Raw genomic sequence first — 17,778 nt, forward strand, 5'->3', positions numbered from 1 at the left:
CCATAATTTATAATTTAATTATAATTTTATTTATTTATCACACATTGTACATTTGCACATATACAGTGAAATTCTTTTTTTTCACATATCCCAGCTAAGCTGGGGTCAGAGTGCAGGGTCAGCCATGATACGGCGCCCCTGGAGCAGATAGGGTCAAGGGCCTTGCTCAAGGGCCCAACAGTGGCATCTTGGCAATGCTGGGGCTTGAACCCCCAACCTTCTGATCAGGAACTCAGAGCCTTAACCGCTGAGCCACCACTGCCCCAACCGTGTTCCCCGGGATGTCCTATGGGGGACGCTGCGGGTGTATGGGGTACCAGGGCTGCTAGTGCCTGCCATTTGGTCCCAGTATAACCGTTGCAAGAGCTGTGTCTGCATGCTCGGCATTAAGTCATGCTTATTCACAGTGGGCATTGGAGTCCGACGGGGCTGTCCCTTGTCACCAATCCTGTTTGTGATATTCATGGATAGGATCTCAAGGTGCAGCCGAGGTGTGGAGTGTGTCCAGTTTGGGGGCCTCAGGATTGCATCCTGCTATTTGCAGATGATGTTGTCCTGTTGGCATCATCATGCTGTGACCTCCAGCGTGCACTCTGGGAGGTTTGCGGCCATGTAAAGCGGTTGGGATGAGGGTCAACACCTCCAGTTCTGAGGCCATGGTTCTCTGCCGGAAAAGGCTGGATTGCTCTCTTCAGGTACGGAGAGAGCAGCTGCCCCAAGTGGAGGAGTTCAATATCTCGGGTCTTGTTCACGAGTGAGGGAAAGTTGGTGCGTGATATCGACATGTGGATCTGTGCAGTGTCTGCAGTAATGCGGTCGCTGTACCGAACCGTGGTGGTGAAGAAGGAGCTGAGCCTGAAGGCAAAGCTCTCAATTTACCAGTCGGTGTACGTTCCAACCCCCACCTATGGTCATGAGCTTTGGTTAGTGACCAAAAGAATAAGATCGCAAATACAAGCGGCTGAAATGAGCTTTCTTCATAGGGTGTCAGAGCTCACCCTAAGGGATAGTGTGAAGCTCTGACATCCAAGAGGGGCTCGGAGTAGAACCGATGCTCCTCCGCGTTGAAAGGAGCCAGTTGAGGTGGTTTGGGCATCTGAATAGGATGCCTCCTGGACGCCTTCCTGCAGAGGTGTTTCAGGCATGTCCAACTGAGAGGAGGCCCAGGGGAAGACCTAGAACACACTGGAGGGATTATATCTCTTGGCTGGCCTGGGAACGCCTCAGGATCCCCCAGGATGAGCTGGAGGATGTGGCCGGGGAAAGGACATATGGGCTACTTTGCTTAGTCTGCTGCCACTGCGACCCGGTCCCGGATAAGTGGTTGAAGATGGATGGATGGATACAATATAACAATTACAATAAAAAAAATTTTAATTGTTTATTTAGAAGTAAAGTTATAAGAGAGAGATGGATACATGCTAAACAAATTAATATACATTAATGTGCTTTGAAATCGGTACATTATGAACAACTTGAGATGAGCATACATTCATGGGGAACCACCTTGTACCTATAGTAACTTGTAGATCTGTTTAAACAATCTGCTAAAAGGAAAAAACTACACACTGATTTATTGGTCCAAAAATACTTTTGCTTACACTTGCTTGCCATGTTTAGACCATTAGGTCTTCATCATGAATGTTAGTCAACATGTGACATTTACTTCACCGGAAAAACGGAACTTATAAACACATCAGTATACATGACTACTTTTTGATTAAAGCATAACAAACAAAAAGCTTCAACAACCCTATCAGAATACAAATCCAAGTATTCTTGGTAACTTCGCCAAACAGTAAAAAAACAACAACAAAAAAACAGTTAAAAATCCATTAGGAGAATGATTTCACGCCGCTGCTGAACAGCTGTCACACTCGCTTCCCCGACTCTCACGCGACACAGCCAGACCGTCTTTCTGAGCTTACGGATGTGACTTAAACACACAAGGATGAATGATGTATGCCTGCAATTTTGTGTCAAATCCAGTCAGCAGCCATATCACCCTGTAGCTCTAGACCGGTTGCCCACTGAAGCTAAGCAGAGTTGAGCCTGGTCAGTACCTGGATGGGAGACTTCCTGAGGAAAACTTAAGGTTGCTGCTGGAAGAGGTGTTAAGGAGGCCAGCAGGGGGTGCTCACCCTGCAGTCTGTGTGGGTCCTAACGCCCCAGTACAGTGACAGGGACAGTATACTGTAAAAAGGCACCGTCTTTCCAATGAGACATTAAACCGAGGTCCTGGCTCTCTGTGGTCATTAAAAATCCCAGAACACTTCTCGTAAAAAGTAGGGGGGTGTCCTGGCCAAATTCCCCTATAGCCGTAATTGATCATGGCTTCCTAATAATCCCAATATATGAATTGGCTGTGTCACTCCACTCTCTCCTCTCCACCAATAGCTGGTGTGTGGTGAGCATTCTGGTGCACTATGGATGCCATTGCATCATCCAGGTGGATGCTGCACACTGGTGGTGGTTGAGGAGAGTCCCTTTTCACCACATAAAGGGCTTTGAGTGTAGTGTCAGAAAAGTGCTATATAAGTGTAACATCATTCAAATCTGTCCCAACAGCTCTAAATAAAAATCATTGTTGTTGCCTTACTGTAATGAATCTAGGTAAGACAAGGACCGGGTTTTGAACATGGATTTTTTATGTACTCACTCAATAATGAACCAATGTTCCAATAGTGTTCTTACCAAAAACAAATCTTAATGTAATGCAGCTTTAAGATGAATCGTTTATGTTGTCCTTCCTCATTTTGTAAGTAGCTTTGGATAAAAGCGTCTGCTAAATAAGTGTATGAAATGTTACTTTCTGCAATTAATGTATCTTTATGGAACTGTAAAGACTTGATACAACAACAGAATAGCAGCTGGTATCGTGACGACCCTAGTCTGAATTGTGTGTTTTTTGTGTTGCAGTCACAGCTCTTCTACGGAAGCTGAAACAGCAGTCACGAGAAAGCGTGGAGGACAAGAGACCTCGTCTGCTCAAAGCGCTGAAAGAGGTACACAACCCCCGAATATACACCTAACACGTGTGAAAGAGCCGCAGCACATTTCATTTCAGGACCTCTCAGCAGTTTGAAATGCTACACACACACACAAACTAATTACCATCAGCGCTGACACTCTTTTTGGGTGAGCGAGAGGAACCCGTTGGGAATATTCTGTAGTTGTAGCGTTCTACAGATAGGAAGTGACCTACAGGACACAAGACACTCAATGTCACTGCACTTCTGCCGAACAGTTCACAGAGAGTGACGCATCACTGTTATCACAAATTAGCTTAATAATTCCATCATCATCGAGAAAGAATATATTTTTATTAAAAATAATACGGACGGTGGCAGATAAGAGATGTTTATGGTAGAGGTCAACCGATAGTGGATTTTGCAGATATCTATAACTTAGGTGGTGGAAAAGGCCAATAAATGATTAATCGGCCGATAGTTTTTAAAATTGATGTACTATTCAGAAAATCTTTCTTTACCATGATGGGCACAGACATTGAGACAATAAGAGCCAAAAATGAATAAAATCCCAGCAGGTTATTGTGTAACCAAAATCCCAATAAATGGATTTGGTGCATAAAGCGGGACTTTTAAGAATAATAAACAAGCCCGGAATACACTTATTTTGAAATGACAGAGACTTGGCTCTGTTACAGTCCTCTATATTTAAGTATTTACCAAATTAATCTTTTTATAGCCTACACTCACTAGATTAAAACTATTGGCATAGATTTTTGCCAATAACCAATAGTTCCAAAAAGCAACTATCGGCACCAATTAATCGGTAAAACCGATATATCGGTCTACCTCTAGATTATGGCCAGTATTTTTTGTATTTATTTTTTTCAAGTAACCCTAAGCTCCATTGGAAATGAGGACTGACACATACTTTAATCCATTTATTTAAAGATTTTAAAAGATTTTTTTTAAATACTACAAATTTCTCTCTCTCAAATTAATCTGATCAGTCTACAATTAATTTGACGGGTTTTAGTTGCAACATACACTTGTTCAAAGCCATCTCTTAATTAATATTTGTAAAAAAATATAAAGTCGTTTCTGTCCGGGGTCCTCCCCTGGAGTCGTGAGTTCGAATCCAGGGCGTGCTGATTGACTTCAGCCAGGTCTCCTAAGCAACCAAATTGTCCCGGTTGCTAGGGAGGGTAGAGTCACGTGGGGTAACCTCCTCGTGGTCGTGATTAGTGGTTCTCGCTCTCAATGGGGCGTGTGGTAAGTTGTGTGTGGATCGTGGAGAATAGCATGAGCCTCCACATGCTGTGAGTCTCCGCGGTGTCATGCACAATGAGTCACATGATAAGATGCACGCATTGACGGTCTCAGAAGCGGAGGCAACTGAGATTCATCCTCCACCACCCGGATTGAGGTGAGTAACCGCTCCACCATGAGGACCTACTAAGTAGTGTGAATTGGGCATTCCGAATTGTGAGGGGATACAATTATAAAATATATAATAGTATTTTCTGTCCAACTTTGTCAGTAAACACGATATTAAAGAACCGACAACCAATTAAGTGGAAAAGTGTAAATATCTGTTAAAAATATCGGTCAAACCGATTATCGGTCTATTTCTAATAATTTCTATAAAATTCCACTTAAAACTACTCACACTCATGACTCTCATTAGAAAACAGTGCTTGTCAGAACAAATGGTGGACGGCAACAGTTGCTAAGATAGGATTGTCCGGTAACAAATTCAAGGCGGGGCTTAGCAAAGAGTCAATTCACTCATCGTTGTCAGGTGTGGCAAAAATTCGATTTTGAAGCCTGATGGAAATACTTTTCAGCATTTAGACTGAAATAAACATGGGCGACTCGTCTTGAATGAAGATATCACACTGTGTCATCAGAAAATGTTTGTAGAAACATTATATACTGTCAAAGAACCCCAAAGGTGTTTTTTTTTTGTTTTTTGTGATGTACGACAAAATCATATTAATTCTAAAACTCATTTTACTCTTGGGATTATTAAACTGAACACTTGAAAATCATAACAAGAGTTAAAGATGATGTTCATCTGCTGTTTCTGTTTATAATTATGGATATATATCCGACTGAATGTGCTATATTTTCACAGAGCATTATTTGTTCATTTTTGTATTTTTGTGTTCTCTCTAGCTTGGAGATTTTTATTTGGAGCTTCACTGGGATTTCCAAAGCTGGGGTGAGTTCATTTATAGTCATATACAGATTATACATTTTGTCTTGTAAATATAGAATCAGATTCTCAGCAGAAGTACTGGCTAAACAAACCGTATCAGCAATCTGTCTGCTGTGTAGGATCATTGATCACGTCAGGACTGGTCACAGAGCATCTCTGCAGGTTTATGGGTGGGAGATGGAGGGATTGTTTATAGTGATGAGGTCATCTCTCTGGGCATGGCCTTCACAAGCACACACAGAGACACACCCCCTGCTGGTCACATATAATAAACTGAACCATTGAAGGAAACTGATGGGGGTTTTTTCTACTAAAACCTTAACTTCTAATGTAAAGAAATAATAAAGAATCTGGTCTAATAACATTAATAACAATCTGACTGTGAACTATAGAATTGTTTATACTTATAAAATTCAATGTTGGGGCAGAATAATAATGTAATTCTGTCTTTCTGTCTATTACTCACATGTTCAGTGTGCTTTTGGCTAAGATTGTCTTGTTTATGTGTGATAAATTGTTCACTTTAATTCTCTCAGTGCCTTTACTGTCACGGATTTTGCCCTCCGACACCTGCAAGATCTACAAACAGGGTATTAATATCCGGTAAGTTTCATGTACACATGTTGTTTTGTCCTGTAAAGGTGCCAGATGAGTCGGTGTGAGATTCAGGCAGGAGCCAATCATACTCCTGTTCTGAATGATGCATGTTTTTAATATTCATCTCCAGCACCCACACAACACTGCTAAATGTCAGCTAGTTAAAAAGTGTTTAACCATCATATTTGATGCAAAACATTCACTTGAGTTCATGGTAGGGATGTGCAAAATTACACATTTTCATTTCTCATGAGGTATTTACATAAGACACATCATTGCAATAAAAAAAGAGATTTACTAATTTATTTAGTTGAAGGTAGTTGTTGCTCACAGTGACATCATTTTGTTGTTTACAAAAAGTCGTAGAAGTATGGCAAAAATCATGCAAAAGCCTTTATGCATTTTTAAGATATGAGCAATCAGAATTAGTGGCCCTGGTATTTTGGGCCACCCTGTGTGTGTGTATGTGTGTGTGTGTGTGTGTGTATAATATATATACATTCATACACTACAGTTCAAATGTTTGGGGTCACTATCCGTACTCATTCTTTATTATTGTTATTATTATTATTATTATTCACATTTTAGAATAATAGTAAAGTCATCAAAACTAAGGAATAACATAAATGGAACTATGGGAATTATGTTGTGACTAAACAAAATCCAAAATAAATCAAAACTGTGTTATATTTTAGCATCTTCAAAGTAGTCACCCTTTGTCTAGAATTTGCAGACATGTACTCTTGACATTTTCTCAACCAACTTCTTGAGGTATCACCCTGGGATGCTTTTTAAACAGTATTGAAGGAGTTCCCATCTATGTTGGGCACTTATTGGCTGCTTTTCTTTATTATTTGGTCCAAGTCATCAATTTCAAAAACTTATTTTTTTTTTTTTTATTTTATATATATATATATATATATATATAAAATATTATTTTTGTAATGAAATAAATTAATATGTTGGAACAATTATATTTTTGTCTACAAAATTGATTTCAAACATTTAAGCATACGCCTTCAGATCAAAAGATTTTTAAGATCATGGGAAACATTTCAGTCAAGTGTTTCAAAACTTTTGACCAGTCGTGTGTGTGTGTGTGTGTATATATATATATATATACACACACACACACACACACACACACACAGTTGTGCTCAAAAGTTTGCATACCCTGGCAGAAATTGTGAAATTTTGGCATTGATTTTGAACTGATCATGCAAAAAAACTGTCTTTTATTTAAGAATAGTGATCATATGAAGCCATTTATCATCACATAGTTGTTTGGCTCCTTTTTAAATCATAATGATAACAGAAATCACCCAAATGGCCCTGATCAAAAGTTTACACACCCTTGAATGTTTGGCCTTGTTACAGACACACAAGGTGACACACACAGGTTTAAATGGCAATTAAAGGTTAATTTCCCACACCTGTGGCTTTTTAAATTGCAATTAGTGTCTGTGTATAAATAGTCAATGAGTTTGTTAGCTCTCACGTGGATGCACTGAGCAGGCTAGATACTGAGCCATGGGGAGCAGAAAAGAACTGTCAAAAGACCTGCGTAACAAGGTAATGGAACTTTATAAAGATGGAAAAGGATATAAAAAGATATCCAAAGCCTTGAAAATGCCAGTCAGTACTGTTCAATCACTTATTAAGAAGTGGAAAATTCAGGGATCTCTTGATACCAAGCCAAGGTCAGGTAGACCAAGAAAGATTTCAGCCACAACTGCCAGAAGAATTGTTCAGGATACAAAGAAAAACCCACAGGTAACCTCAGGAGAAATACAGACTGCTCTGGAAAAAGACGGTGTGGTTGTTTCAAGGAGCACAATACGACGATACTTGAACAAAAATTAGCTGCATGGTCGAGTTGCCAGAAAGAAGCCTTTACTGTGCCAATGCCACAAAAAAGCCCAGTTACAATATTCCTGACAACACCTTGACACGCCTCACAGCTTCCGGCACACTGTAATTTGGAGTGACGAGACCAAAATAGAGCTTTATGGTCACAACCATAAGCGCTATGTTTGGAGAGGGGTCAACAAGGCCTATAATGAAAAGAATACCATCCCCACTGTGAAGCATGGTGGTGGCTCACTGATGTTTTGGGGGGGTGTGTGAGCTCTAAAGGCACGGGGAATCTTGTGAAAATTGATGCAAGATGAATGCAGCATGTTATCAGAAAATACTGGCAGACAATTTGCATTCTTCTGCATGAAAGCTGCACATGGGACGCTCTTGGACTTTCCAGCACGACAATGACCCTAAGCACAAGGCCAAGTTGACCCTCCAGTGGTTACAGCAGAAAAAGGTGAAGGTTCTGGAGTGGCCATCACAGTCTCCTGACCTTAATATCATCGAGCCACTCTGGGGAGATCTCAAACGTGCGGTTCATGCAAGATGACATTGGGGCCTCATAGACAGCTATTACAAAAGACTGCACGCTGTCATTGATGCTAAAGGGGGCAATACACAGTATTAAGAACTAAGGGTATGCAGACTTTTGAACAGGGGTCATTTCATTTTTTTCTTTGTTGCCATGTTTTGTTTTATGATTGTGTCATTCTGTTATAACCTACAGTTGAATATGAATCCCATAAGAAATCAAATAAATGTGTTTCGCCTGCTCACTCATGTTTTCTTTAAAAATGGTACATATATTACCAATTCTCCAAGGGTATGCAAACTTTTGAGCACAACTGTATATACACTGTATACAGTATATACACAAATATACAGTACATTTTTTTTAAATCACTGAAGGATTTGAGCCGCTTTTATCCCTGTTTGTGTTTGAAGGCTTTGGCTTTGAAGGAAGTTGATAAAAGTTACTTTGCCGCAGTGTGATGCTCCATTAGCCACAATTGCCTCTTTTCTCCCCAATTTGGAATGCCCAATTCCCAATGCGCTCTAAATCCTTGTGGTGGCGTAGTGACTCGCCTCAATCCGGGTGGCGGAGGACGAATCTTAGTTGCCTCCGCGTCTGAGACGTCAATCCGCGCATCTCATCACGTGTCTTGTTGAGTGCGTTACCGCGGAGACGTAGCGCGTGTGGAGGCTTCACGTTATCCTCCGCGGCATCCACGCACAACTCACCACACGCCCCACCGAGAGCGAGAACCACATTATAGTGACCACGAGGAGGTTACCCCATGTGACTCTTCCCACCCTAGCAACCGGGCCAATTTGGTTGCTTAGGAGACCTGGCTGGAGTCACTCAGCACGCCCTGGATTCAAACTCACGACTCCAGGTGTGATAGACAACGTCTTCACTCACTGAGATACCCAGGCCCCCACAATTGCCTCTTTTCTTCAGAATTGTTCCTGTTTGAAATGTGTTTTGAAGAGTGTGGAGTAAAGCCAAATTAAAAGTTCTCTGTCCACACTAACGTTTTCCAGAAGTTGCTCGTCCACACTGAAATGTCTGAAAACGCTTATATCCTCTTAACAGTTCACTTAACTTCATTTGAATCTTTTTTTTGTCAGGTTTCGACTCTAAATTTGGATTAAGATAATGAACTATATTAGTTGGTGGAAAAATTGTTTATTCTTATAATAATTATTATTCGCATTGTGCCTAAAAACACCCCTTCCCATGTCAAAATCACTAACGCACAAATTCTGGTGGTTTATTTGCTTTAATAATCACTTGCAGAAATGTGACTGTTTATGAAATTTTCTGCATTTTTTTTTTTCCATAGTAAAAATCCCCACATCATAACCATTAGACTGTTTAAGCTGAATTTACCTGAAGTCTCTTGTTATATATGTGTGTGTGTGTGTTTGTGCACTAGTTTGGACACTACACTTATCGATTTCACGGATATGAAGTGTCAGCGAGGAGACCTGAGCTTTATCTTCAGCGGTGATGCGGTTCCCTCACAGTCCTTCGTAGTTCTCGACAATGAACAGAAGGTTTATCAGAGGATACATCATGAGGCACGTGCTTCATCATGAGTTAATCAAGAGAGTAAAGCACACATGTTTATTTGGTTGATTGATAATTTAGTGCTCTATTGTTTGTGTTGTTTCAGGAATCAGAAATGGAGACAGAGGAGGAGGTGGACATCTTAATGAGCAGTGATGTTTACTCCGCAACACTGTCCACTAAATCCATCACCTTCTCACGAGCGCAGACGGGCTGGCTCTTCAGAGAGGACAAAACGGTTGGTGTCTTCAGTGTAGTAGTGTAAATTTATAATCAAAAATAATCATTGTTTTCTAAACACTCCTGCAACCCCATTCTGCCACGCCCCCATCTGTCACTGGTCAGACAAACAGGTAATCCCACCCCAAACTCACGCCATTGATCAGATCAGAAGCTGACATGTCAGGCTGCGCAAATAAACCGATGAATGTATCGAAAACGTTACAGAGTCAGTGTTTGCACTCTTCAGGAAGTCAAACTATCAATGGATTACTGATAGTGACTACTGATATTAAACATGAAACTTTTTAACAACCAAAAAATGACACAGTTCACCTTTTTTTTTTTTTTTTAAATGCGTCCCACTGGAGAAATTTGAGGTGTTTGGTTTTTGAGCTGGATTGTCTTGTTCTGTTTGGGCTGTTTGATGTGATCTGAAAAGAAATTGAGTGTCTCATTGGTGGTTGCCGTAGGAACGGGTGGGGAATTTCCTGGCGGATTTCTACATGGTGAACGGTTTGGTTCTGGAGTCCAGGAAGAGACGAGAGCACTTGAGTGAAGAGGACATTCTGAGGAACAAGGCCATCATGGAGAGCTTCAGTAAAGGAGGAAACCTCATCGAGCAGAACTTTGAGGTGAGCTCTGTCGCCGGGCTGCTCTTTCCAGTGGTTGCCATGGTTACATGGCATAAATGAGGGCTGTGGAATTGTTCTGAAATGTTGTGCTGACTGCACAGCAACGCCCTGGGAACTACTTGCACGTGCAAGCACCACTCACATTTTCTTCAGGAAATGTAAAAATTCAGTTTTTTGAAGCGTTTGTCATTTGGATCAGTGTTTGGATTTTTAACTCATCTGTTCTTTGTAAATATCAGTATAATTTTTTTGATGGTTGCTGACAGTACTTGTTTTCCCCGTTTATGAAACTGGGTCACCCACATTATCGTGACCGACCTATGGACTGTCGCCAATGAAGATTATTTTCATGAAAAAAAACAAACAGCTAAGCTTTGAGCGTTGACTGAATGTGCTCCACTCGGCTGTTTTGAGTTTAGTTTCAGGTTAAGCCATGCTGTCAGCTCAGGGGTTAAATTGGGCTGGAACGGTCCGGAACAGTGTTCCGGCACCTTCGATTCTAAAAACAAAATCCATTCAGTTTCTTGTATTCTCCGATGCGGTTTTTGTTTGATCCATTTGACACATTCTGTATCTATTTAGCGAGTGTACTTGCTCAAAATATTTCAAGTTCATTATGCTTCGCTCTAGTCAGTTTCGGATGCTGGTAGAGGCAGCATATTCGAGAGTGGCATGAGACCGTGCACCCCCGCATTCAGATGTGCGTTCCGCTTCTGTACTGCGCCGCGGTCCGATCTCTGGTTCATAGAAGTCACGCAACACGGAATCAACTGCTCACCCTTTCTAAGATCCACTGATATGCTGTAGCGATTTTGCTTAGTTCATTAAAAAGCTGTAGCTATACACAAAGAGGTTTTGAATCCGGAATCATTTGCATCCAAAGCGACGTCAACATACATCAATATATCATTCCACTCAATCAAAAGAGCACTTGACCAAGACACTGTAAAAGGTTTCACTGTTATTTGTATATTTATGTATGTACTCCATTTTTGTTCATTCAGCATTTCTTTTATTTTCTGTGATATTTTTCCTAAAAACATTTTCTAGAAAATATACAGTGGGATTCACTAGTGAAAATGCTTCTTCACGCCACAGTGAAGAATTTTAAACTCTTTTATAATTTAATGCAAATGTTTTCATTACAAATTAAATGATCAGAATAACAATTTGAGCAAAGGTATTTGCGCATCAGGTGTTTGTTTCCACCATAAGAACAATCTGTATTTATTTTTTAAATTGTAATATAATTAGATATACGTTTAGCATGTTCTGTAAGATGGCAAGAATAAGGTAACGTCCCAGCTGTCATCTGATCTTTATAAAATGTATAAAATACATTTGATATTGTTCTAAATCAAGTTTTCTGTCATCTAATGTAAAAACTAAACTAAATATTCCATGTAATTATGTATTTTCACAATTAAGTTGAATAATGACATACATAAACAATGACAGACAAATCATTAAATAGAATCCCAGTAAAACTGGTTAATTAAAAAATAAAAATAAAAATACTTCTATGAATTACATAGCACACAGGCCTATTACCGGTGATCCATATTTAGACACCAATGTATTATATGATAAGTTTATTATTAAAAAATATATATATGGGGGAGTCTGGGTATCTCAGCGAGTATTGACGCTGACTACCACACCTGGAGTCGTGAGTTCGAATCCAGGGTGTGCTGAGTGACTCCAGCCAGGTCTCCTAAGCAACCAAATTGGCCCGGTTGCTAGGGAGGGTAGAGTCACATGGGGTAACCTCCTCGTGGTCGTGATTAGTGGTTCTCACTCTCAATGGGGTGTGTGGTAAGTTGTGTGTGGATTGTGGAGAGTAGCATGAGCCTCCACATGCTGTGAGTCTCCGCGGTGTCGTGCACAACGAGTCACGTGATAAGATGCGCGGATTGACGGTCTCAGAAGCGGAGGCAACTGAGACTTGTCCTCCACCACCCGGATTGAGGTGAGTAACCGCGCCACCACGAGGACCTACTAAGTAGTGGGAATTGGGCATTCCAAACTGGGAGAAAAGGGGATAAAAATGTTATATATAAACCAGTGAGATATATATATATATATATATATATATATATATATATATATTATCTCTGTCTCATCGGTTTGTAGGGTTCCTCCAACCCCGAAATCCCAATTTAATCCGTGTCAGCTCATTAATGTGAGAATCTGTGATTTGCAAATATAAAGGGTCATTTGAGAGAAAATGAACGGTAGTTGTTGTGTAACACTGGCTTAACAAACAAATACACAACGAACATAAAAAATGTGGTTCATATGAGCCTACATCATATTCCACAAATAAATACAATCTATTCTACAAATTCTACAGGATCGGTGAACAAATACAAATTCCGATGTGAACAAATACATACCACTTGTAAGTCACGTGACTTTTGGCACAATTTTCTCACAAATGCATCAGTGCAGATTTTTTCACAAATCGCTTTAGCCCCAAAAAAAAACTATTTCAAAACAGTAGATGGCACAGTGCTGCCATATACTTAATATTTTTTCACTCAGTCATGTCATTATTACTACAATTTACATGGTAAAAACAGCTTAGTTTCTAGTAAAAATTAGATCCTTTCTGTTAATAACAAAATATGTCATGATTAACATTTTCCTGTAAAAAAAAAAGATCTTTTCTAGTAATAACGAGATAAAAACGGCCTATAGGAATAGCGTTTACAGTCTTCATAGCATAGTTAATTTAACTGATCTATTTATACTATAAATATGTATTTAAAGAGTTTTTAATAGCCTTAAGCCTAAGGATGGGTTTCCCGATAACAGTGCAACTTATGAAACTTACGACATTTCTTAGTAAAAAAAGAAATTGTATATATTTTGTAGTAAAAACGACATCTGCATTGATGCATTTGTGAGAAAATCAAGACAACTGGTATGTATTTGTTCATATTGGAGTTTGTATTTGTTCACCGATCCTGTAGAATTTGTAGAATAGATTGTATTTATTTGTGGAATATGATGTAGGCTCATATGAACCACGTTTTTTATATTTATTTTAAACACTGCACATTTGTTTAAGCCAGTGGCACACGACAACTACCCTTCATTTTCTCTCAAATGGCCCTTTGCATTTGCTAAAATATCTTTCTGTTTGTTTGAGAGTCGAGCTTTCCTTTGCAAAGCAGATTGCAAAACGTTTTATTTGTTTGTTTAGTTTTGGCACAAATTTGGCTCCATAGAAGTGGGTCAGGTCACGGGCAGCAGATGGGAGGGCTGTGTTTAGGGAAAGATAATGGAGTATCTGTCCTCACTGTCAGAACCATTTAATGAAACAATCAATTATTGAGTACTATGTTCAGAAATATATGAAGTGTTTTGTCCCACAGAAAGCTGCACATTTCAGATTAATCGTGATCTACATTTGAACGATCCTGATGTCTATTATTTACTTTATGCCATGAGTCCTCATTATCTAGGTTGTGCTTGAGCAGTCGATCACTGAAAGAAACTACAGAAATAACAAGAACCCTCTGAACTATCTGAAGTGATCTAATTTTAATGTGTGGATTCTTTTCGTTCTCTCTGATTCTGTTGTCTTTCCTGGTCATGACTGCTCATTTTTGTATGTAATTTACTGGTGTCCTGAAAGTAGTCAGCCAGTCATTGTTTATCTTATGTAAATGAATCACTACATGCTGTACAACATCATCAGTCTAACAGCAAGCCGAGCAGTGCGTCCCATGCAGCTGACATGACTGTTGTCCAGCAATGTGTGCTCTTAAACGTGCACCTATAGAATTGTTAATAAGCATGTGTGACACTGGTTCCCTCTGCTGGTGTTGAACTTGTATTACAACACAAACTGCATTTATTTCTTCACCCTCAGAGCAAGAGAATCAATCGAAGAGTGGTCTGTATGTTTTTGAGTTTCGTTGTATCTCTAAATTGTGGCATTTTTATGATTCTTGATTTCTCTCTCTAATCTGATAGCCGGTGAGACGTCAGTCGCTGACCCCTCCATCTCCAAACACTTTCTCCTGGGAGGAATACATCACCGCAGAGACAGGAAAGTAAGTCTGATCTCCTTCATCATGAATACACATGCACATGGGCAGAAGTTGTCCTTTAACCCCCTTACACCCTGAAGGCATTTTGACGTATTTCTGCTAAAATGGTATACCCAAAATTACTTTTAAAAAAATGGCAAAGGCCGTCAATTGCATGGTTTAAGAAAACCCTTCAAAATTTAAGAAAATATGTTTGGTTTTGGGGCCTGGGTAGCTCAGCGAGTATTGACGCTGACTATCACCCCTGGAGTCGCGAGTTCGAATCCAGGGTGTGCTGAGTGACTCCAGTCAGGTCTCCTAAGCAACCAAATTGGCCCGGTTGCTAGGAAGGGTAGAGTCACATGGGGTAACCTCCTCGTGGTCGCTATAATGTGGTTCTCGTTCTCGGTGGGGCGCGTGGTGAGTTGTGCATGGATGCCGCAGAGAATAGCGTGAAGTCTACACACGCGCTATGTCTCCATGGTAACACGCTCAACAAGCCACGTGATAAGATGTGCGGATTGACGGTCTCAGACGCGGAGGCAACTGAGATTCGTCCTCCGCCACCCGGATTGAGGCGAGTCACTACACCACCACAAGGACTTAGAGCGCATTGGGAATTGGGCATTCCAAATTGGGGAGAAAAAGGGGAGATAAATGAAAAAAAAAAAATGATGAAAAATCCCGTTTGGATCCCGCTCAGAGACTCTTATGCTACAACACCACTGACAAAACACACAAAACATGAGCGCTAAAAATGAACTTTTTTCAGTTTTCCTTTTGTGCAGTCTGTGTATGTGCGCTCTGGTTCACATGTTGGAATCTGACACTCTCTAGAGATCCAAGGAGAGTGATCTGACACATCTATGACGTGAATGATCGTGTTTCGGTGAATCGCTCCCAGAGAATGTCTTTGCTTGAGCGATCCCTATTTGCCCTATTTTTCGGGAGCTCTCATGATACCATTTGACATCGAGTGAGGGCTTGTTTGATTCAGGATTGATGGTTGTAAGTTGTGATAGGTCATTTTCTATGTGATGTTTATTTTTCATGAAGTAATAAACCAAAATGTGACAGAAAGGCTGTTTATCATTATAATATTTTGATAAATATATTTGGATTTCACACGCTAATACTCACTTTGATTTAGTCTATGAATGAAACACATTTGCTTGTTCTATTCCGCTAATCAAGACCTTTCCATAGATATATAACACATGGCTGTGTGATCCTTTGATATTGCTTTACAGTGTTTTTCTGTATGATTGTTATTGCAAATTTACGAATTTTTTAAAACGGAACAGTTCTAATTTATCAGCAAATTTAAAAGCAGTATTTTAGAATTGGTCAGATCAGCTTTATGCATTGTAAAGATAAGAGTCTAAGCTTTAAAACGACACTTAATTTGTGCAGATCAAGCAAGTGTTTGTTGAGTAATCGTGTAATCTTTTTTCCCCGTGATCAGCGCCCCTAGAGGGCCCGGTACTGGGATGCTCCGGGTTTAAGAGGTTAAGTTGCGGCCACACTAGACTTCTTTAGAGAATAATTTGGATTACTTGTAACTACTTATAACTGTAGCAAAGTCAATAAAAAAGAAAAAAATCCTGCACACTATCTTAGCTTGCAAAGAGTATTACAAAATGTATTTATAGCAACGTTTCGGTCACACGACCTTCGTCAGGCATTTTTTTCAGGTGTGCGAGGTTAGTTGTTCAATAACTAATTATAACTAGAATTATTAGTTGTTACTAGAATTATTTGAGACTATTCAAAGGACAGGAAATGATGTCACACGTAAGGGTTTTAATAAATAATAAATAACATTTATTCAAAATGTTAAAATATATAAAAATTCTCAATCTAAATTCGCAGGTTAGAGATCAAGCTTGGACTTTGGTATGATGTGGAATGCAAAACGTTTTCGCATGAGGTTGTGTTTCCGCTCTACTACGTTCTGATCCATTTGAATGGATGTGAATGGAGTGCGAAGTGTAGTGTACCTGCAGCTTCAGTCATTTATTTTTATGTCTTAGGTGTAAAATTGACTGTACTAAAGAGTATCACAAAGCAGTCGTAGTGTGCAAGCGTCAAATGAGTCCGTATGAGCTCGCGGTCGAAAGAGTATACTTTGAAACGCTGAGCGCTCGACCGCGCATGATACGGAACAGTGCGCGGAAAAACAAAGTACACCCGAGCCTTTACACATCCACTTGAATGGCAGAGACATTTGAAGGAAACTCTATCGCCCCCTTGAGGACTGAGGTTTGTTACCGCTACAGTAACACAATGCACGTTTAAGTTTTTACAATGGGCCAAACAGCCGCGTACTTGCGTAGAGTATGTTTCTGGCCTTAATGTGTCAGAACAGGATAATAAAATGAGTTTCTGAAAGCGCATATTCTTTTGCCTCTTCTGTCTCTACTGTTGATTCTCAGAATGTTCCTTGTCTTCTCAGAGCTCCTCATCTCGGCCGAGAACTCGTGTGCAAAGAGAGTAAGAAGAACTTCAAAGCAACGGTAGCCATGAGCCAAGACTTTCCGCTGGGCATTGAGTCGTAAGTGTGAAACAGAATATATTAGACAGATTTTCTAACTGCAGTATGATGCTGTATGAGATGGACCGTCTAATTTCACTTTCTTTGCAGGTTGTTAAATGTTTTGGAGGTGATCGCACCTTTCAAGCACTTTAATAAACTCAGAGAATTTGTTCAAATGAAACTCCCACCTGGATTCCCAGTCAAATTAGGTAAACACAGATGCATACACCTCTTTCAGCACTCACTGTTTCATGCTGCTTATACGACTCGTCATCTCCAATTACCCCAACTATGAGTTTTCAATTAGTAAAAATAAAGTTGGAAACTCTGTATTTTATAAAAGCTTAAAATTACCTGAAGCACTTTATCTGTTCTTCAGGATTTTGCAAAAATCAAAAACAAAAATTCATCAGCAAAGTCAGTCGGCACAGCCATTGACCAGCAAAATAAAAATGGCACTCCATGTCAAAAAGGTTGCCGACCCCTGATCTACATAATAATCTCATAATACAGCGCAACAGTGCCCGTCACTTTTTCAGCCATCTTGGTTCCGGAAGTATTTTTCCCATTAATTTCTTTCCGTAGGGATTTCAGAAAATCCTTCATAAAAGAGTTCATGAATGAAAC

The 17,778-nt window shown here is 39.9% G+C and overlaps 1 protein-coding gene across 1 annotated transcript in view; it reads left to right on the forward strand.

Moving 5' to 3' along the window:
* Positions 1-17,778, forward strand: part of LOC127428190 (ankyrin repeat domain-containing protein 13C-like) — a 38,227-nt gene that overhangs the window by 18,299 nt on the left and 2,150 nt on the right. Inside the window, exons 4-12 of the mRNA XM_051676364.1 lie at positions 2,920-3,005; positions 5,148-5,193; positions 5,727-5,793; positions 9,588-9,732; positions 9,828-9,959; positions 10,414-10,575; positions 14,560-14,639; positions 17,071-17,169; positions 17,260-17,360. Of these exons, the coding sequence (XP_051532324.1) occupies positions 2,920-3,005; positions 5,148-5,193; positions 5,727-5,793; positions 9,588-9,732; positions 9,828-9,959; positions 10,414-10,575; positions 14,560-14,639; positions 17,071-17,169; positions 17,260-17,360 (918 nt within the window). The remainder of the gene's footprint in view (positions 1-2,919; positions 3,006-5,147; positions 5,194-5,726; positions 5,794-9,587; positions 9,733-9,827; positions 9,960-10,413; positions 10,576-14,559; positions 14,640-17,070; positions 17,170-17,259; positions 17,361-17,778) is intronic.

The sequence above is a fragment of the Myxocyprinus asiaticus genome, chromosome 37, assembly GCF_019703515.2.
Source record: "Myxocyprinus asiaticus isolate MX2 ecotype Aquarium Trade chromosome 37, UBuf_Myxa_2, whole genome shotgun sequence".
In the NCBI taxonomy this organism is placed as follows: Eukaryota; Metazoa; Chordata; class Actinopteri; order Cypriniformes; family Catostomidae; genus Myxocyprinus; species Myxocyprinus asiaticus.